Genomic DNA, 23,725 nt, shown 5'->3' with positions numbered 1-23,725 from the left:
TCCGAAGTAAAAAAGTGACGAGCTCGATAAAGAGATGCAAACTTAGCAGATGCTAATTTTGCAACAGTTTGATATATGGTTTCCAAGAAAAATTGGAAGTAAGAGTTAATCCTAGAAGATGAAGAATAGATGACTCATTGAGTACATCACTATTCATAAATATAGGAAGATCTAACTTATTGTGATAACGATTGGCTGAAAAAAATTGAGTTTTATCTGTATTGAAGTTCACCAGCCACTGTGAGCCCCATGCTGTAGCAGAAGTGAGATCCTTTTCAAGCTCAAATGCCCCCTCCAAGCAATCAGAGAGTGTTGGTTTCTTATCACGACAAGAATAAAAGGTAGTATCATCAGCAAACAATGCCACCTTAGATTTGAGAATATCTGGAAGATCGTTAATGTAAATTAAAAAGAGTATAGGGCCAAGGATAGAACCTTGAGGAACCCCTGAAGTTACAGAATAAGAAGAAGAGTGCTCTCCATCGAGGACAACTTTTATGCTACGATTGGAAAGGAAGGATTCAATAATCCTAAAGATGTTGCCAGATACACCATAAGTAGAAAGCTTATGGAGAAGACCAGCATGCCAAACTTTATCAAAAGCTTTTGAAATGTCAAGAGCGATGGCCTTAATCTCTCCACCTTTATCTAATGCACAATAAAACTTATCAGTTATTACTGTTAGCAACTCAGCTGTAGAATGAAAAGATCGAAATCCATATTAATGGTCAGAAAGTAAGTTATTAGATTCAAGATGAGAGATTAAGTGTTTGTTAATTAAAGATTCAAAAACCTTGCTTATGATAGGAAGAAGACTAATGGGACGGTAGTTAGACGAATCAGATCGCTATCCAGAATTTTTGAAGATAGGGATAATGGATGCCGCATTCCACCAGGCTGGAAAACAAGACTCTGATAAGCACTTGTTGAATAGTTTTGAGAGTATAGACGACAGCTCCGGAGAACACTTCTGCAAGACAATAACAGGTATGTTGTCCGGGCCACAAGCTGTAGAAGAGTCTAGGTAGGAAATCACTTTAGATACAGAAGCTGGAGTGATACGAATGTCAAGCAATGGATCAACCTGTTTATTGGCAATATCAGGTAGAACGCAACTAGTGGAATCAAGAGATATTGTTGAAAAGTTTTTAGCAAACAATTCAGCTTTGTTTTTAGGTGAGGTGACAAAGTCTGAACCATACAAGAGAGGTGGAATTAAAGATTTGCCCTTATTATTGATACTATTAAAGATTCTCCAAAAGTCACGAGAGCCTAATTTTTGAGATGAGATGCGAGATTTCATGACCTGAGAATAGGGGGCTTTGGCGTTAGACAAAACCTTTTTACAATGGTTTCTAGCAGTAATAAACAGATGTCTGTTTTCTGGAGAATTGTTTTGCTGATAAATATGAAAGTAACGGTTTCGATTGGCAATTACAGCAGCACAGTGTAAGGAAAACCATGGAGAAGAGTTAGGCTTGACCAGGAATCATCAAGAGGGAACAAAAGATTCCATGCCAGCCTGAATCCACGAAGTTATGTAAGATGCGCATTTGTTGACAGGAAGACAAAAGATTTCTACCCAAGGGCCATCACGAAGAAAATCACGGAAAGAATCCCAGTCAGCTTTACTGTAGTTGTAAGAGATACAATAATAGGGGGATTCAGGTGATGAAGAAGAATGAGATAATAGTTATAAAGAGATCAAACTGTGATCAGAAGCACCTAAGGGTGAATGTGGAGAAACTGAGCACTGACTAGGATCAGAAACAAGACATAAGTTGAGTAGAGAAGGTAAATGATTCGGGTTGTCAGGAAAGCGAGTTGGAAAGTTGACTATTTGAGTTAGGGATTGTGAAAGGCAAAAGTTGTGGGCTTTAAAGCCTGCAGAGTCACTGACACTAGAGCCAAGTAATTTAGAGTGGTGAGCATTAAAGTCACCGACAACAACTATATTAGCTGATGGATAAAGAGAGAGGGCTTAGTCAATATGATCAGAAATAACATCAAAAAGAGTGCAGACTTGAGATGAAGGAGAGCGATATAAAACAAATAGAAAGGCAATAGAGTGAAGTGGTGCTAAACGAAAGCACATGAAAGAATAGTCAGTGGATTCAAATCTAGTTTCACGACAAATAGGTGAATTCTTACGAATGTAAATGCCCTGGCCAAGCATGTGACTATTCGAGTCTTTACGAATTAAAGGAAGATAACCATCAACACTACGATTTCAAGATGAGACAGCTGAACTCAAATTAGTCTACAAAGAGCAAGTAGGTCTGGTGAACTTTGCAAGAGATAAGACTCAACAGAAGAAAAGTTACTTTGAAGACCACGAGTATTAGTGAATGATAGGTTTAGAGAACTTGATGATGATGATGGTTTTTTGTGTTTTATAGTTTTTGGTACTTTATTCATTTTAAAATTAGATTGAAGAACTTGACTCAAAGCATAGATAGTACTCAGAACACTGTTTAATAGCCCAAACAATTGCCTCATTACTACTAATAAACCCTAAGCCGTCAATCAGGGACACCATCTATGCGCAACATGGCACTGTTAATACTTTGATATTTTTCAGGTGTTGATGGAATCAGCCTCTCTGAGAGCTACCACAGAGTTTAGGAAACCTGACTACCATCCGGCCTCAGAACCATAAAACTGAGTTTTAGAGCTGTACCCTCATTAGGAGATAATAGAATGAGTTGCCTAGTCATAAAAACAGAGGCACAAGCAAAACCCATGCATTGAGTCAAGAAGATCTAGCATTCAACATCCTAAACTGGAAACAATGTTTTAAAAATACATCTGTTCCAGCCTAATAGATGAAGAAGGGGTGCGAAGCTGGTCAACAGATAGAATCTGTTTACCCCTTAAGTCTTTGCCTAGGAGGCCTTCTACAAGACAGTAGCCGGGTGCATTTAACATCTGCCCAAGATGAGTATTTTTATCAAGACACCATCTCTAGCCTTTACTCAACTAAGAGCCCCAAGGCTGGGGGTGTTTTATGTCAGAGTTGGCATCTCCTAGCCTTTGCCTAAAAAGCCGTATCCTATGAGGTAGCAGGACATAAAGCAGATTGTACTGGGTTACATGTTACCAGTAGCGGGATAACCTGACCTGACAAAATATATAAGTTATAATGAATTAAATAGTATTTACATAGTAAATAGTTATATTTACGCTAAATAAAACTTACATAGGTATATATATATGTGTATATATTTATATATATATATATATATATATATATATATATATATATATATATATATATATATATATACACATCAACAGAGCGACGCCATCAACAATGGATTGAGGTATTTTGGTAGGAACTTTATCATTAATTATATAGGTCAGTATGTCATCAGCCTATTTTTCGAGGATGGTTTCAGGTGGAAGATAGACGTTAATGTCGGAAATAAATAGAATGAACAGGATTGGATATAGAACACTACCCTGAAGTAACCTGGTTCGATACATTTCCAGTCAGTGGTGTGATCATTTGTTTTAATTCTTTGTTGATGGTTAGATAAGTAAGCTGCGATCCAAGAGGTGAGCCAGCTAGGTAGAATGTTCACTAACTTTAACAGTAACTTGTCATGACTCACAAGATCAAAAGCTTTTTCAAAATCAAAGAATATTGCATAAATTGATTTGTTGTTATCTTTCGCATGACTCCAGTCCTCTATAATTTGAATAATAGCATCCATTGTACTTCAGCCTGGAAGGAAACCGAACTGTTTGTTTGAGACCCATAAGTGCTTGGTGTGATCATCATTAGACAAGTGTGGATTAGAAATTTTTGGATTCTGTGTTATGTTTGCTGATTTCCATTGGTCAGGTAGGTTTTCTATGAGGCGGTTGAATAGGATGCAGAGTGATGAGGCGATTTCAAAGTGAGCAGATTTGAGTAAAAGCGGAGAGAGATCATCTGGTCCTGAGGAACCTGGTTTGAGTTTGCTGAGTTGGTTGGCAATGTTATTAAGGGTAAAAATGGGGGTAGTAGGCGGGTTTGCCTCTCGGTTAATGAAGCATGAGAGGCTGGGTTGTTTCTTGCCAGTCCAAACACTTTTAAAATGATCATTCAATTGGTTTGCTAGTGTCTCAGAGATAGGGGTGGTGATTTGACCTTTATCAGCAAGACTGATTTCACGCCAAAAATCTGTTTTTCCAGTAGTGAAACGCCTGTTATAGATTCTCTTTCTTTTGGTAATTAGTTTGCTAATTCGATTTGCAAGTGCTTTCCACTCTTTGTAGTACCCGGAGAAAAAGAGTTGTTTACGCTCTTTTATAAGGCCTTGAATAAGTGGTGTCATCCAAGGCTTAGGGTTAATGAGCGTTGTTGATTTTAGAGGTTGGCAGATGTCTTGGGCAGAGAGTATAGAATGATAAAAGTTGTTGCAAGCAACTTGTATTTCATACAGTGAATCAACTAAGATTTCAATATTGGTAGATCGTATCAGTGCAACAGCGTCAGCAATTCTACCTGACCGGTAAGAAACCTTGTGGGGAACCAGGCGAGTAGATTTATAGAGATTAAGAGGAGGTTGACTATCTACAACAAGGTGATCTGAATTACCAAAACTAGGAAGGGTATTCGACACATAGCATTTAGAGGCGTTACTCAAGATGATGTCAAGAATAGATGTTTTTCGGGTGGGGTATGTATTGAAATGAATGAGTTGGTGAGAACGACAAATAAAGTCAGTAAGGCAGCCATTAAGATCCCCTGCAAGAAATATTAGTGGTTTGTTGCCGATTGTGCAACAAGTTATGGCTGGTTCAATGAGTTGTGCAAGTTAATAAGATGCATTGCGCTGCTCACTTTTAGACCAAACCAAAATATAGGCACATATAACTAGGCAGAAAGAGTAAACTCGGGGGAGTAATTTTGGGTACACACGAGCAATTGTTTGTTCGATTTCTTGTTTAGGCACCAAGTTAAACGAGTAGTCTGTAGTTAATTTTATTTTTATATTTTATCTAAGTATTTTTTGTTTATGAATATAACAGTACCACCACACCTTATGCAAGTGTAATTATTATTGATTTGTGAAAGAATAATTTGCTTACCGCTGGGGTTATGCCAGGTTTCAGTTAAACAGGCAATGTCAATGTTGGTATCTATGAGAAATTGATTAAAAATCTCAATTTTGTTACAGAGTGAGCGCATATTAGTGGTACAGATGGTTAGTAAGCGATTGGTGTTGAGATTATTGCTAGTTAGTTGGAGTGGAGCGAGAAGTAAGGGCATCGCGGATCTTGATGATTGCTCCATCGCCAATGCCCCAGTGAAAGGGTGCTTCAGGGTTTTCATTACGTAGTTTATCATTATGAATGTTGCGGTCTTTGTGTAGTTGGTACTCTTTCAGTTCTCTTTCAGCAGGAGACAAGTCAGGACTGACTCTGTATGTCTTGAAATTCTCATGTGTAGCGAGTTTGCGAGAGTTTATCAAAACTAATTTTTTGTTAGTATATATATATGTGTATATATATACATATATATATGTGTATATATATATATGTGTGTGCATATATATATATACATACTTATATATATATATGTGTGTGTGTGTATATATATATATATATATAATATATATATATATATATATATATATATATGCATATATGTATGCGTGCCTATTTATGTGTATATATAGGCCAGAGACAACATTTAACTTTAATAAAATAGATATATTTATAATACATCTATTTTATTAATATTTATAATAAGATGTATTTATAATACTTATTATGGGGTAAACATATTTATTACACTCATGGGTTTTGCTTGTGTTTGGGTATTTGCTTTTTGTGAGACTAATTTGAGCTCGACTGTCTCATCTTGTGATATTAGTGTTGATGGTATCTTCTTTTAATTTATAAAGACTCCAATAGTCACATGCTTGGCCTCGGCATTTACATTTGTAAGAATTCACCCAATTTTTGGGAAATTACGTTTGTATCCACAGGCTATTTTTTTATGTGCTTTCATTTAGCACCACTTCACTCTATCATCTTTTTCATTGCTCTATATTGCTCTCCATCTCAAGACTCTGCACTCTTTTTGATTTCGATTTCTGATCAAATTAATCAAGCCCTTTCTCATTATCCTTCAGCCAATATAGTTGTTGTTGGTGGCTTTAATACTCATCACACTAAATGTCTTGGCTCTAGTGTCAGTGATTCTGCAAGCATTAAGGTCCATCTCTTTTGCCTTTCTCAATCTGTAACACAAATAGTCAACTTTCCAAGTTGCTTTCCAGCCAATCCAAATCATTTACCCTTTCTACTCAACTTATGTTTTGTTTCTGATCCTAGTCAGTGCTCAGTTTCTCCACATTCACCCTTAGGTTTTACAACTCTTATAACTACCTTGAGACTGGGATTTATTTCATGATTTTCTTCGTGATGGTCCTTGGGTAGAAATCTTTTGTCTTTGTGCTGACAAATTTGCCTCTTATGTAACTTTTTGGATTCAGGCTGGCATGGAATCTTTTATTCCCTCTTGGTGTTTCCAAGTCAATCCTCACTATTCTTCGTGGGTTTGCTCTCATTGTGCTGTTGCAATTTTCGACTCTAACAATTACTTCCATATTTATCACTCCAGCTTCTGTATCCAAAGTGATTTCCTGCTTAGACTCTTCTACTTGTGGTCCGGACAACATACCTGTTATAGTCTTGCAGAAGTGTTCCCTGGAGCTGTCAACTATACTTTCAAAACTATTTAACAAGTGCTTATTAAAGTCTTGCTTTCCAGCCTGCTGGAAAGCAGCATTTGTCATTTCTATTTTCAAAAATTCTGGAGAGCGATTGGACTCATCTAGCTACCATCCCATTAGTCTTCTTACTATCATAAGCAAGGTTTTTGAGTCTTTAATTAACAAACACTTAATTTCTCATCTTAAATCTAATAACTAACTTTCTGATCATCAATATGGATTTCGATTTTCTCGTTCTACAGCTGAGTTGCTAACAGTAATAACCGATAGGTTTTATCGAGCATTAAATGAAGGTGGAGAGGTTAAGGCTATCGCTCTTAACATTTCTAAAGCTTTTGACAAAGTTTGGCATGCTGGTCTTCTCCATAAGCTTCTTATGGTGTATCTGGTAACATCTCTAAGATTATTTAATCCTTTCTTACCAATCATAGTATAAAAGTTGTCCTGGATGGACAGCACTCTTCTTCATTTCCTGTAACTTCAGGGGTTTCTCAAGGTTCTATCCTTGATAACCTTGACCCTGAACTTTTTAATAATTTACATTAACTATCTCCCTGAAATTCATTAACATTCAATAACATTTATAATGGCATTGTTCACTAATGATACTATCATTTATTTTTGTCTTGATAAGAAGCCAACACTCTCTGATTGGTTGGAGAGGGCATTTAAGCTTGAAAAGAATCTCACTTCTGCTACAACATGAGGCTGTCAGTGGCTGGTGAACTTTAACTTAGATAAAACTCGGGTTTTTTTAGCTAGTAGTTATTGCAACAATCAGATTTATGAACAGTAATGTGCTCAAAGAGTCATCTACCTTTTGTCTTCAAGGATTAACTTTTGCTTCCTTTTTTTTTGGAAACCATATGTCAAATCCATTGCAATTAGCCTCTGCTATGGTAGCATCTTTTTGTTGTGCTCGCCACTTTCTTACTTCAAATTTTATTCTTCATCTCTATATATCTCAAATCCGTCAAAAGTTCTTATTTGTCTAGTTTTTTTCCTCAAACATCAGTTCTTTGGAATTCCCTCCCTTCATCTTGTTTTCCTGATTCACATAATTTGCAGTGGTTGCTAGCAGCCTTGTTGGAAGATGTTTTTTATATATACATATACATATAGATACATCTATATACATATATATATATATATACATATATATATATATATATATATATATATATATATATATATATATATATATATATATATATACATATATATATATGTATATATATGTATATATATATATTTATATATATATATACATACATATATATACATATATATACATATATATACATATATACATATATATATATACATATATATATATGAATATATATATACATATATATATATATATATATATATATATATATATATATATATATATATATATATATATATATATATATATATATATATATATATATATATATATATATATATATATATATATATATATACGGGCAATTCCATGATAGTGGCGGCCATATCATTTGACACTCTTTAAGCTATTAAAAATGAACCGAAAATGGAAATGGCTTAAAACTTTCCAGAAATGTGAAATGCTATTATATAATTTAGTATTTAAAAGTTACAGCATTCAAGTCTTCAACTTTTTTCAAAAATTAACTCTAGTTAGTGTGACGGTCGTAACTCTTACTTTTTACACTTCTGAACAAAACAACTTTGTCAGACTTAATGCAGTGAACGGCTTGGTAAAAAAAAAAAAATTTGGTGTGTGTATTTAAAACATATTGATGTTATTATATGCTGAGCTTCATAATTTTTACTTGAAGTTTTATAAACATTTTTATGTTTTTTCAGTTGTGACAGTTGCAACCGCCACGGTTATGACCAAGATAGAATATATATATATATATATCCTATCTGGGTTTTAGGCATATTGTTGCTTTTTTATTATAAATAATTTTATGTGATACTGTTGCTATGTTGAATAATTTTAGACAAAAATAATAATCCTACACATTTTTAAAAAATGTTATTAAATGCTGTATGTGATATATCAATTTGTTACAGTATATTTGTTTTGTGTAAAAAAAAAAATTTAATACAATTTATGCAGACTTTTCTTGTTTATTCTTTTTATTTATATGGTAGAAAAATACATTCAACATTTAATAATGTTTTCTTATCCTAATATGCTATGATGTATTATAAAACTAAAACAGTTTGTGATGTATTATAAAACTAAAATATCTTTTCTATTCTGAATTATAAATATCGTGTAATAAAAAAAAATTAAATAAAAAAATAAAAATTTTTTTACGTCTAACAATTCTTTTTATATTTAATAGCTATTGATAATATTTAATTTTTCATTTATTATATTGATATAGTAGCTGAGCACCCACAAAATATCAGCTTCTTTGATATGCATAGTTATTTCAAATCATTGATTCACAAAAAGTTACAAAACTAAACACAAACTTAAGCGACACCATTTATCTGCTTTCACTGTTTTTATTTAAAAATATAATTAATTTCTAGATTTTATTTTTGTTACTATAGAATAAGAATATTTTATAGGTTTTCTCCAGATCAGTTATCTTGTTTGTTTTATAGATTTTTGTCGTTAGGGGTTGTCCATAAATTATGTCATTCAATTTTTGTTTATTTTTTACTGCTCCCTTCCCCCTCATCACAACATTTTAACTCTTTAGTAACAACTCCCGTACGAGTTGTCACAAAACTACAAACTCCCCCTTCCCTTCTAAAGAGTATGACATAATTGAAGGGCGACCTCTTATGTCAATTGTCTTGTTTATTTTATTAGTTTATAGCATTGTCAATTGTTTTTATTTTATGGATTTGTGTCATTTGTCATTGTTAGTTGTCTTGTTTATTTTATAGATAAGTGTCAATATATCTAAATGATTTTTTATTATAATGTCAATTGTCTCATTTATTTTATGGAAATATTTCATTGTGTCATTATGTAAATTGCTTGTTTATTTTTATAGATATGCTCATTCTTTGCTTTAAATTAAATGTATCACATTTATTTGAACACCCTGGAATTAAAAGACAATCTAGTGGAACAAGTATACGAAGTAGATCTTCAAATGATTATGATGATCCATTTGCAATTCAGCATATCCAGTTTGATGTGTATGATAGAATACTAACTGTTGTGTGTCAAAGTTATTTTCTGGTTACTTTTTCATATTCAGCTGAAGAGAACAATATTGAAACTTCTGTAAGTCTATTTTTTATACACGCATGTATATGTGTGTGTGTATATATATATGCACACACACTGATTTAAATAATATGTTCGTTTAAGTGGCTGATAATGTTTAAAATGTTAATTGATATGCAACTCATATTGTTACTAAGGTAGATGTTGCTCAAGTATTCTTAGTTACTAAGGTAGATGTTGCCTAAGTATTCTTAGTTACTGGATAGGTGCATGTTATGTATTTTTATTAATAAAAAATAAAATTAACCTAAAAAAAAACTTAAAATTAGTTATATGTTTCAAGTATAAATAAATTAAGTTTACTTTAATTAAACTCTTCTACAGCTTGTGGTCCAGACAACATTCCTGTCTTAGTCTTACAAAAATGTTCTCCAGAACTTTTTTCAATTCTCTCTGAACTATTTAATAAATTCTTAAATGAATCTTGTTTTCCTGCCTGCTGGAAAATGCATCTGTGATTCTAATTTTTAAAAACTATGAAGAACATTCTGACCCCTAGTCCAATCTGTTGTCTTTCTATTATTAGCAAGGTCTTTAAGTCTTTGATCAACAAATGTCTAACATCTTATCTTGAATCAAATAACCTTCAGAAAAAAATAGTTTCAGACGATCAATACTCTTTTTGATCTTCTATGGCTGACTTGTTAACTGTTGTGGCTTAAAGATTCTGTTGTGCATTAGATGGAGACAGCAAGGTAAAGGTGATGTGCTTTTTACATATCCAAAGCTTTTGATAAAGTTTGGCATGTTGGTCTTTTCCATAAGATTGCTTCATATGGTATATTTAGGAAAGTTTTTGAGATCATCAAACCATTTTTTTTCTAACCGCTTTATTAAAGTCATCCACACTCTTCTTCAGGGGTACCTCAAGATTCTATCCTTGATTCTGTTTTATTTCTTATCTATATTAATGATCTTCCTGACAACTTAAAAAAGTTGTCAGGAAGATCATTAATAAATCTAAAGTGGCTCTATTTGCTGACGACTCAACTTTATACTCCTGTCTTGACAATAAGTCTTCTCTTTTTGATCAAACAGGCTTAAAGCAGGCAGCCGATCTTTAATCTGATCTCACTTCAGTAACAGATTGGGGCTTGCGGTGGCTTGTAAATTTCAACTCCAACAAAACTCAGTTGTTTACTGCAAGCAACTATCGCAATACTCTCAACATTCCTATATTAATAAACAACCCCCTCACTGAGTACTCTTGTTTACATCTTGGATTATTGTTCACTGCTGACCTCTCATGGAAACCATGTATACAATCAATTGCAAAGTAAGTATCTGCTAAGATTGCTTCTCTTTATTGTGCTTGCCATTTTCTTAGTCCTGATTTCATTTTCTATCTCTATAAATCTCTTATTCACCCTTGTATGGAATACTGTTGTCATAATTAGGCTGGTTCTTCTAATGATACTCTTTCTCTTCTAGACAAGGTCTAAAAACGTATTAAAAAACTAGATATATATTATATATATATATATCTATTATAGCATATTTATGTGAGCACTTGCTCACTTTTTTTGCTTATCTAATTTGATACAGCTTTTTTTTAAAAAGAAGAAAACGAAGAAGAATGAATGAAAAGATTGCTGCCCCATCCCAAACGTTCAGTCGATGTAGCAGTACTCCACTGCGAGTCAGACTATTTTTCAGTCGAAATATGTACTGAAGCCCCCAGCAGCAGGCTATTTCAGTATGATGTCACACTGCTCACCTAAATCAGCAGTATAAGATATAAATCACCTAAATCAGCAGTATAAGTTCAAGTATAAATAAATATGTTATAAATATAAACAAATATGTTTTAAGTATAAGTAAATATGTTTCAAATTTAAATAGAAATGATATAAGTTTAAATAAATATATTTCAAGTATAAACAATTTCATATTTAATACTATTAAAAAAAATGTATTAAATGTTGAGACTGAGACTTTGAAATAAGAATCCTCAGAATAAAAACAGCTCATATGATGTTTTTATTCCAAGAAAAAGTCACAAAGAAACTTTTTTTTTTTTTGCAACTCTTAAACTATTAAATCAGTAACTCCAAATGTTGAACCTTGGTCACTTTGTTCAAATTTTTTTTGAAGGGTAAGTTTTAATGGTTTACTCATATTAAACCAGTAACTCTAAATCTATAATCTATAAAAAATTAATGTTGGCATTATAATCACACATTAATGTAGTAATGATAAATTTTTTCTGGAGTTGTCAAGTTTGCAAATTTTTTTTTCTTATTTTTTTAAAATATCTGCTGTAGGTATTTTCTTAGAACTTAAAAAAAAGTTACACAGCAACAGTAACACAGACTACAGTTACAACAGTAACAGACTACAGCACTATCAAATAAAAGGAGTTATAATATATTTCAGTTTGTTATAATTTTTTTTTTTTTGTAGAAATTAGATGTAAACTTTTTGATTGATGTTTCTCATGAATCAGAAGTTCTTACAACTGGAGTCGATCCGTTAGTAATAAATGAGCAAGATTCCCTTACTCGTACACCATCACAAACACGTTTACATTCAAATTCTTTGCATACATTACATCCACCAGTAAAAACATCATCTACTAAATGGTCTGCTGGTATGCAGCCTGTGTTATTTATTCAGCAGATAACCACCGAATCCATGTGTAGTATAACATCGGTTTCACAATGTGCTGCATATGGGTTGTAAGTTAAAGACACTTTGAATATAAATTAAAAGTTGGAAAAATTGTTAAAATATTTTTGTATTGTTTTTTTTTCTGTTGTTTTTTTTTTTTGCTGATATAATTTTAAAATAATTAATAAAGTTAAAATAGTTATTCTAAGAAATTTAATTAATTTGAATTTTTTTATTTGTTAAATTTTTTGAAATTAAAATTTTTAAGTTACCTAAAAAAATGAACTTATTTTTTTCTAATATTTCATTCTTTGAAAATTTTTAATATGTCTTTATCTTCATCGGTTTACAAAAACATTAAATTTTGTTGCAGCTAAAAAAATTTTGGTATTGTTATTGTTATTAAAGTTATTTTATTAACTTATTTATTAAATTAGTTAAATTATTATTAAAATTATTAATATTAAATGTTAATTTTATTTATTTATAATTGTTAACAGTTTCTCTCATTCGTTTAACAATTTGATGCATAACTAGATGTTTGAACATTTTCAAAAGTTCTTTGTTGTTGTTATTTCTTAAGTTTTTTGTTTTTGTTGTTTCTTAAATTTTTTTGAACTGACATGATATAAATTTTAATGGTGTTATAGAGTTGCATTTGGCAATACATTGGGAGTTTCAATTGTTGACTTCAAACAAAAATGTTTAGTGATTGTTGTCATGAGTAGTGATCTTGGAGGTAAGATTGTATAATAAAAGAAATCTTGATTATTGCTCTATTATTATAACTGTTCTTTTTAAATTTCATTTTGAAAAAGTATTTTGTCAATAGTGGCTGGCGATTGGACTGATTTTACAACTCCAAAAGTCAGTCTTAGTCAGTCTAATAGCATTCCATTTGATCAAACAAATGGTATGGTGCAAGCAATACCAAAAAGAAGAGAAAGGTCATCAAGAATGTTCTCTAGTGTCTCTGAAACCCATGCAAAATTAAAAAGACATTCTTCTGCTAATCCCCCTGCACATTCAAACAAGGATCATGAGGATTTGGTGTTTAAGGAAAATGTTGCATCTGGATCGGTACAATCTTTGTGTTTTACATACAGCTACACAAAAAAAAATGGTAAACTTTTAATACTAAAAAAATATATTATTGTTCTAAACATACATAAACTTTAGAATTTTTTTTTTTTTTGATGATAGGGAACCAAGTTTTTCCAGCATTATGGGTAGGGACAAGTGTTGGTAATGTGGCAGTTATAACTTTAAATATTCCACCTACTGGTGAGCAGCGGTATATACAACCAGTTATGGCTCTTGTCACAGGTAAAAATATTTATAATTTTTGCTTGTTTTGTTTTTATTATAAATTAAATACTTTGTTTTATGTTATTGCATCATCATACATTTTTTATACATTATGATCATCAGCGTGGAAAATAATGGCCTGTCAAAGACTGCCCAAATGAATAAAATTTCTAATTTGACTACCCAAAATGAATTCTTGCCAGTCATGGTTGACCGGTTGAAAAAAAATCTTTAAAAAAGGTTTTAAAAAACATGGTTTGACAAATAATCAAGATGTAATTTGGAAAATGCATATACTAAAATTGCATACATTCGTTTAAGTTTTGGAAATGCATTCAAAATAGTTTTATTGTTTATGCTACTTAAATTCGCTTTGTTGATGAATATCATATATAATATTAATTATATCTTTTTTTTTTACTTTGTTACTTATTTAGATTACTTTCATATTACTGGTTAAAAATATAATGTTTCAACAAAAGTTTTAAACAAAACAATACAAATTTTTGTACAAAATACTTTTATTTATAAAGAAGAGCAAAAATTATTTTTTTTAAAACATCATTTAACAAAACAACTTTTTATTATTTACAATTACTATGTATATACAAAATAACAAGCTAAAATATAAAAAGGAAAATATTTACAAAAAACATTTGACTACTCTACATCATCAATTAACAATTGGTAGATAAACTACAAAAATGCTAATTATAGATGTATCGTATTATTTTCCTCTCCTCATATTTCACTTTTTATACAGGGGACCACTCTCCCTATTAAAAAAAAGAGGGGGAGGAGACTTTGCCCCAAGTTTAGGTCCACATCCTATGTGCCTTATAGAATGTGGGTCCTCTTTGTGTTCTGCAATATGCTGAAAAAACATTAAAAGGTCTAAAATGAAAAAAAGCAACTATGATATGATAAAAGAAGTAAAGACAACATCAACACCTCAAACACCTCATAACTATGATATGATAAAAGACATCACATATAAACACCTCAAATCCTCACCACCTCAAACACCTCAAACACCTCATAACTATGATATGATAAAAGACATCACATATAAACACCTCAAATCCTCACCACCTCAAACACCTCATAACTATGATATGATAAAAGACATCACATAAAAACACCTCAAATCCTCACCACCTCAAACACCTCATAACTATGATATGATAAAAGACATCACATATAAACACCTCAAATCAATTTACCTGTCGCTGTTGTTTTTTCTAGAGCATTGTTAAATATAGTCCAAATATGAAAGAAAAGACTTTTATTGCAACGACGATTACCTATTACACAAAATTGCTAAAATACAATAATTAACTGTACAAACAAACTTTGTAGTTTGACCAGAAGATAAAATTTACTAAATTAAAACCATATTTTAACAGCAGACAAAGTAAACTAATGAGCAACAGTAGAACACCAAGGTAGAAAAGTAGAACACCAAGGTAGAACTAAAGAAAGAAAATAACAAAACAAAATTAGATATGTTTGTAATACAAAATCTTTGCATTTAAACATTAAGGATAACTCTACCATCTTGAGATAATGCAGGTAAAACTTTAGAAATAAAAAAAAAGAATATAGTATAATGTTGATTTTTAATTTTTTTTTTTTTTTAAATCAACATTATAATATATTCTAAATTTAAAAACATTAAAAAACCCTAATTTGATAAGTTTTACTTGGAGAATTATTTACTCAAGTGGCACTCAAACTTTTCAAATATTTATTGATGAAAAATGAGATGCATGAAATATGTATAGGGTTAAGTTTACTATTAATTAAAAGCAAACAAATATTACTTTAATTTCTTCGCATATGTAACTTGATTTATAGATATTTATATATGTTAGACTATTATCTGTACCTTTTTGTGATATTTATAAGTGATAATTGTAAGTACAATTTTATAACATAAAATACAAACTATCAAACATAATAACATAAATAATATAAGATAAATACAAACTATCAAACTAAAAGTATTAACTATAAATTAATATAATTATTATTAACTATAAAAAAAGATCAACTATAAATTAATCAAAACAATTTGTTATTAGCTGTTGCATTAAAAATGAAAATACAAATTAAAAAATTTTTATTCAATTTTAAACATTTGGAATAAATGTTGAAAAAATTTGTAGAAATAGAAATACAAAAAAACATATATAAAGTTTATATAATGTTTTTAAAAGAAAATTAAAATTTATAAAATCTAACCTGTAGTTCTTTAATTACCACCAGACAATAACACTTTTAGACCACCAGACAATAACACTTTTTAACCACCAGACAATAACTCTGTACTAAATAATTAGATTCATATAAAACATAATCAAGCATGGAGCATAAAATTATATAAATCAATAAAAAGTATAATATGACTAAATTGTTGATGACTTTTATGGTTTTCTTAATTTTGTTAATTGCACATTCAGTTCAAAATGTTTTAAACTAGGAAGTTGTGAAATAGCTTTAAATCCCAAAATTTGCTTTTTAAACCCCCAAATTTGCTTTTTAAAACCCCAAATTTGCTTTTTAGATATTAAAACTTATTTGAGTAATTTAACTACAATGCTTTATTTTAAATAAATCTATAATACCTTAAACCTTTATCCTTATTAAACCTTTATACTTATTAAACCTTTATTCTTATTACCTTTATCCTTGTTAAACATTTATCCTTATTAAACCTTTATCCTTATTAAACCTTTATCCTTATTAACCTTTATCAACAATAATAAGGGCAAATCTATAATTCCACCTCTCTTGTATGGTTCAGACTTCGTCACCTCACCTAAAGACAAAGCCGAATTGTTTGCTAAAAACTTTTTATCAATTTCATCTCTTGATTCCACTAGTTGCGTTCTACCTGATATTGCCAACAAACAGGTTGATCCATTGCTTGACATTCATATTACTCCAGCATCTGTATCTAAAATGATTTCCTGCCTAGACTCTTCTACAGCTTGTGGCCCGGACAACATACCTGTTATTGTCTTGCAGAAGTGTTCTCCGGAGCTTTCATCTATACTCTCAAAACTATTCAACAAGTGCTTATCAGAGTCTTGCTTTCCAGCCTGCTGGAAAGCGGCATCTGTTATTCCTATCTTAAAAAATTCTGGAGAGCGATCCGATTCGTCTAACTACCGTCCCATAAGTCTTCTTCCTATCATAAGCAAGGTTTTTGAATCTTTAATTAACAAACACTTAATTTCTCATCTTGAATCGAATAACTTACTTTCTGACCATCAATATGGTTTTCGATCTTCTCGTTCTACAGCTGATTTGCTAACAGTAATAACTGACAGGTTTTATCGTGCATTAGATAAAGGGGGAGAGGGTAAGGCCATCGCTCTTGATATTTCAAAAGCTTTTGATAAAGTTTGGCATGCTGGTCTTCTCCATAAGCTTTCTTCTTAGGGTGTATCCAGCAACATCTTTAAGATCATTGAATCCTTCCTTTCCAATCGTAGCATAAAAGTTGTCCTCGATGGACAACACTCTTCTTCTTATTCTGTAAGTTCAGGGGTTCCTCAAGGTTCTATCCTTGGCCCTATACTCTTTTTAATTTACATTAATGATCTTCCAGATATTCTCACATCTAAGGTGGCATTGTTTGCTGATGATACTACCATTTATTCTTGTCGTGATAAGAAACCATCACCCTCTGATTGCTTGGAGGGGGCATTTGAGCTTGAAAAGGATCTCACTTCTGCTACAGCATGGGGCTCACAGTGGCTGGTGAACTTCAATACAGATAAAACTCAATTTTTTTCAGCCAATCGTTATCGCAATAATTTAGATCTTCCTATATTTATGAACGGTGATGTACTCGATGAGTCACCTACTCTTCATCTTCTAGGATTAACTCTTACTTCCAATCTTTCTTGGAAACCATATATCAAATCAGTTGCAAAATTAGCATCTGCTAAGGTTGCATCTCTTTATTGAGCTCGTCACTTTCTTACTTCGGATTCTATTCTCTATTTCTATAAATCTCAAATCCGGCCTTGTATGGAATACTGTTGCCATATCTGGGGCGGATCTTCTAATGATGCCCTTTCTCTTTTAGACAAGGTGCAAAAACGCATTGTAAACATTGTTGGACCTGCTCTTGCAGCCAACCTCCAACCATTATCACATCGTCGTAATGTTGCTTCTCTTTCTCTTTTCTACAAATACTATAATGGGCACTGCTTTAAAGAACTAGCGTCTCTTGTGCCATCTACTATAATTCATTCTCGTGTTACTCGTCATTCAATTAATTGTCATCCTTTTTCTGTGACTGTTCCTTAGTGCTCCAAAAACGCTTCGTCTAGTTTTTTTCCTCGAACATCAGCTCTTTGGAATTCGCTTCCTTCATCTTGCTTTCCTGATTCATATAATTTGCAATCTTTTAAGTCGTCCATCAATCGTTATCTTGCTCTACAATCTTCATCTTTTCTCTTTCAGTAACTTCCAACTTTAATTAGTGGCTTCTTGCAGCTTTGTTGGAAGCGAAGATGTTTAAAAAAAAAAATCTTTATTAAACCTTTATCTTTATTAAACCTTTATCCTTATTAAACCTTTATCCTTATTAAACCTTTATCCTTATTAAACCTTTATCCTTATTAAACCTTTATCCTTATTAAACCTTTATCCTCATTAAACCTTATTATAAATTGCCTTTGGTTAAGGTAACCCTTTCCCATCTAACAGAGGGGAGTAATTAAACAATTTAACAATAGCTAGTATGAATACAAACAATACCCTTTTTTTTTTCTTTTTTTTTTTTTTTTTTTCTTTTTTTTTAATGAATTACTATCAATTTTAAACTAAAATAAATAGTGCATGACTGACATGATAAGTTTATTAAAAAGTGCATAAATGACTTTTTAACTGAGACTTATTTGATTTGCTTATCTACCAACTTGAGCTTGTTTGTAACGTTTTTTTAGAAGAGATTATAAGAGTTATATTTAGTAAATAAATAAAAATAAAATTAAGTTGGTACAATTGGTCAATCTCCACAAAACATAAAAAATAAAAAGACATGGAAAACATACAAAACATAAAAAATACCACTTGTCTGTTTCCTGATGTAAGTACATTGCCACTTGTCTGTTTCCTGATGTATGCACATTGCCACTTGTCTGTTTCCTGATGTATGTCTGTTTCCACTAGTCTGTTTCCTGATGTTCATAATCTTAGTAGTTGAACTTGAATTTCTTTTTTAGGATTTTAAAGAGAATTTTAACTTAAACAAACAATATTTAATAAAAAATACATTGTTTCAACCAATCTATAGTGAAAGTCTATGTATTAAGAAAAATTGTATTAAATTTTTTTTTTTTTATTATTATTATTGAGTAAAGTAAAGTTATCAAAAGTTCAATCACTTAATTCCTTCAAATGTTCATTCACTCAATTCCTTTAAAATATGCATGATAAAACATCATAAGCAACATATAAAAAAAGCATTGTTATTGCAAAAATATTAATTTCAATTCATTAGGGATCTAATTATCAATAATATTATATCATATGATGTTTTTTGTTTATTCATTGTTGATTCATCATAATTATTTTAAAGTTTTAAATTTTTCTCATTTTTTATATCTTTATAAAAATCATAGAAAGTCTGAACACATCTACGTACTCAGACTTATAGTTTGTTGTTTAAACTTTTGATTAAAAGTCTTGCCAATTAAAATGAGAGTTCTTTTTCTTTTGAAGTTTTATAAATTGCTTTTTTTTTTTAATAAAGTTGTTTTATAAATAACTTTACTTTAGTTTCAATAAAAACTTGAAGAACATTTTTGAAGTCACTTGGATGGCTTGTTGCAACAGTAATCAAAGTGATTCACTTTGATAGCTGTTGCAACACTTCTATAGCTTGTTACATCACTTAGATAGTTTTTTGCATCACTTAGTTTTATGAAATCAATTTTTGTTAATGATAAAACATCTTCTATCTTTGCTGGTGAATATTTAGTGTAGATAGCTGTTACCATCAAGAATTTTTTTTAAAACAAAACATTATATATGTCAAAAAAAATACTTAAGAATTATTTTTATATAAATTATTTTTTCAAAAATTATTATAATAATTCTTTTTATATTAATTTTATATGAATATAATTTTTTTTTTTTGTTCGTAGCAATAGCAGATTATTACATACAGCTTATTTAACACAATATTTAGATACTCATACTGATCATCGACATTGTGTGTTAGATTTAACACATTTAGACTCTTATGGAAATATTATAAGATCGCCTTTTGAACAACACTCCTCTACCTGCAGTTTAGCTAGTACAGAATCAAGTGAAAAGCAATACATTTGTATTACTACAGAAAAGTCTATTAAAGTATTAATTCTTCCATGGTTTAAAACACATGCATCTGTGGACCCTGTTGGTGTTGATGCTTTTATAGTAAAAGCAGACTCGATGCCTGTTGAAGGTTAACCATTTTAATTTTTATTAAAGCTAAAAAGAGTTTGAAAACATTTTTTGTTTTGTTTAAGGTTTTGCATATATTTAAAATTTCATTTTTTTGAAGGTGGAAACTGTTTGGGCTGTTTGACTACAGATGGCTTCCTAAAAATTTTTAGTTTGCCAAGTTTACATCCACTATTAGATTTACAATGTGGCATATCATTAGCGGATTACAGGTTTGTTATTCTTAAAAAGTTCTTTAAGTTTCTAAATTGTAATTTTGTTGTTATAATGTTCATTTTGAAATTTTTACAATTTTGAAGGATGATTAAAACATTCACATTTGGTAAAAGCGGAGAAGCAATATTTTTGTCATCACCAACAGAAATTCAGAGAATAGTCTTCACAAAACATAAAGAGTAAGTTTTTTATAACAATCATGTCAATGGTACACAAACCTTATTACCCATAAGTTGTTAATTTTATACACATTAAATTGTGTATAAATAACAATTTATGCGTAAATAATAAATAATAATTTTATAAAATTTTATTTATAAAGTTTTATTATATTTTATATAAGTTTTTATATATATTTTTATTATATATGTATTATTATAAAGAATTATTATAGTTTTATAAATGGGTGTGTTTAGTATCTCATTGCCAATAGAAAGTTTTAAGAGTAGGTACATGTTTGTTTTTAAAAGTATTGGGCGTTTGATGCAGCCTAATAATCATTACATACTTCTGAATTCATTATGTATTATGATTATGATAATATCAGTAAATTTGTTAATAATTCTGCATGAACTGGCATGAGGAATGGTATTAAATTTATTTTTTTAATAATATTACAACAACAGTCTGTTGATGCAGGCAGTTATAAAACATTTTTAGATGCAGAGGACATCATCACAACAGGACATTGTGTTGCATGCATCAAAAATGTTTTGTTTTGTTTCAGATGCCGGTTCACTTTAAAAAAATGAATTTTAGTTACTTCTTTTTAGGAAATTTTATTTGTATTCATTTTTAGTAAATTTTATTTCATAAATTATTTTATAATTAAATTATTATTTTTATAAATTATTTTATAATTAAAGGGAAAGTTTTTCTGATGACCAAGGTTGTTTGTTTACATTGTGTCAACTTCCTCAACCCAAGCCTCGAGGTTTTTTTGAAACTTTATTTGGATCTACTCCATCTGGTCTTGATAGAGATGAATTATGTAAGTCGTATTTTTTTTTCTTCATGTTTAAATAAGGTTATGTGTATATAAATTTATCTTTAACAAATTTTTAGTTGGTCCAAAGAGTGGTGCACTCACTCGTCATGTAGCAGTTCACAAACCAGGAAGCGGAATGGAAACATTGCGTTGTCAAACTGATAGTACAGCATCTGCAGTTTCAAAAGCCCAAATGGTATTTTATTTATTTCTTTTCCAAATAATTTTTATAACTTTCTTAGTTTACAAAAAATTATTGTTAAAAATAATTTTAATAATAAATTTGTTTATATGTCAAATATCTTTAATAGTTTTATGTTATATTTAAAAAAGTATATATGAATATATATAGGCAATTTCGCCATTACTTATAAGATATTTCAATTTTTTTAATGTTGCATTTTTATAGATTTTTAATATAAAAGATTGGATATTCATATAAGTATGAATCATCCCAAAATCATTTATTTGTTTCACTATATATTGTTTTTTTAATTAATAATAGTTCAAGAATTATAATTCGTTATATGCTGTGTTAGAGGTGTTTAAACTTGTTTTCTTTGAATATTTCAATTCAATTGTTTAACCCGCATAAACTAACTTCTCAAGTAGTTATCATTCTGCATGAAATTGTTCAAAATCTTGTTTTAGTTATTTATATATTTATCAATTAGTTGTTTTTACTTATGAGACAGAAATAAATGTTACTTACAGGACATTAACAGGATTGTTAATAACTTATTAGCTATCAAAACAAACAGATATTTAAATATTTATTTTGAAGAAAATACATATTTAGGCAATAATCTATATAAAAACTTATTTATTATTTCATCTCTCATTTGTTTTTATTTATTTTTGTTTTTATTTATTTTTGTTTTCTAAAATCACTTTTTTATTCTATAAGATAAACAAATTTATTTATTCTATAAGATAAACAAATTTATTTATTCTATAAGATAAACAAATTTATTTATTCTATAAGATAAACAAATTTATTTATTCTATAAGATAAACAAATTTATTTATTCTATAAGATAAATAAATTTATTTATTCTATAAGATAAATAAATTTATTTATTCTATAAGATAAATAAATTTATTTATTATTAAGATAAATAAATTTATTTATTCTATAAGATAAATTTATTTATGCTATAAGATAAAAAAATCAAAACCTATGTGTACCAATATTTTTATTTTATTTTTTGTTTATGCAAGTATGATTTTTGAGGTTGTTGTTTCAGAGTCAGAGGAACTGCGTATGTATGCAGGAATTATGTAGATTCAAGTTCAGAGAAACAGTGTTTGTATGCAAAAAGTATGTAGATTCAGAGGAATAGCGTATGTATGCAATCATCAATAATAAATTCACGAAAAGTGGAAGATGATAATAATGAAAAAAATATATCCCTTTATTTGATATCTACCTAATGTAGATTTAATTTATTGCTCCTTTGATTAATATGTTTAGATAAAATTAATGAAATTTGATAATTTGGTATTAGAAACATGATAAAAATTTTCAGCATTGTTGATAATAGCTTTTTTCTTTAGAGCCTGATTAGCAACAGTACTTTTACACCATTTATAGTTCTTTTACCATGACTAATTGCTCTGTAGTTCCATTCGATAGCAATTTCATACCTTTTATAGAGCGCTTGAGCACCTGCAATAATAAATCTTAAACTGGCTTGCAGGCCTATATTTCCGAATTCTTAACTCAATAACTTCTTTGGTATGCTTTGAATAAATTTATCAAGAGTTACTGTTGTTTCTTTACCATGCCCAGTGGATCAGCGTCTGGACAAAAGTAAAAAAAACTGGTCTGATTTTTCAAGTTAAACTTGTTTTAAATCATTATTAATATATTAAGTATCAATATTTTCTAGTTTACATACAGTTAGGATATGAATAAGTAGATAAAGTGTGGCAATATAGAAATTTTAATAATGAAAAAATAAATACAAAATTTTGTTTACAAAATCTATAGTTATAATTTAACATTTTATCAAATATTTTTTTAAAACTGTTTTATTGTTGAACTATTTTCTGCATTTTTAGAGTTGTTACAATAAGTAAGCAAACAAATAAGTTATAATAATTTTGAACACTACATTTAAAAAAAAAGTATAATTTTTGATTTAAAAAATACAAAAAGTAGTTGGTCTT

The 23,725-nt window shown here is 29.8% G+C and overlaps 1 protein-coding gene across 1 annotated transcript in view; it reads left to right on the top strand.

The window, feature by feature from the left end:
* Positions 1 to 23,725, top strand: part of LOC100201218 (syntaxin-binding protein 5) — a 91,312-nt gene that overhangs the window by 61,341 nt on the left and 6,246 nt on the right. The window contains exons 15-24 of the mRNA XM_065792017.1: positions 9,722 to 9,957; positions 12,364 to 12,638; positions 13,221 to 13,309; positions 13,403 to 13,693; positions 13,774 to 13,896; positions 20,090 to 20,350; positions 20,450 to 20,561; positions 20,649 to 20,744; positions 21,432 to 21,556; positions 21,631 to 21,749. Of these exons, the coding sequence (XP_065648089.1) occupies positions 9,722 to 9,957; positions 12,364 to 12,638; positions 13,221 to 13,309; positions 13,403 to 13,693; positions 13,774 to 13,896; positions 20,090 to 20,350; positions 20,450 to 20,561; positions 20,649 to 20,744; positions 21,432 to 21,556; positions 21,631 to 21,749 (1,727 nt within the window). The remainder of the gene's footprint in view (positions 1 to 9,721; positions 9,958 to 12,363; positions 12,639 to 13,220; positions 13,310 to 13,402; positions 13,694 to 13,773; positions 13,897 to 20,089; positions 20,351 to 20,449; positions 20,562 to 20,648; positions 20,745 to 21,431; positions 21,557 to 21,630; positions 21,750 to 23,725) is intronic.

The sequence above is a fragment of the Hydra vulgaris genome, chromosome 03 (genome assembly GCF_038396675.1).
Source record: "Hydra vulgaris chromosome 03, alternate assembly HydraT2T_AEP".
NCBI lineage: Eukaryota > Metazoa > Cnidaria > Hydrozoa > Anthoathecata > Hydridae > Hydra > Hydra vulgaris.
This window is presented reverse-complemented; position numbering and strand designations above follow the sequence as displayed.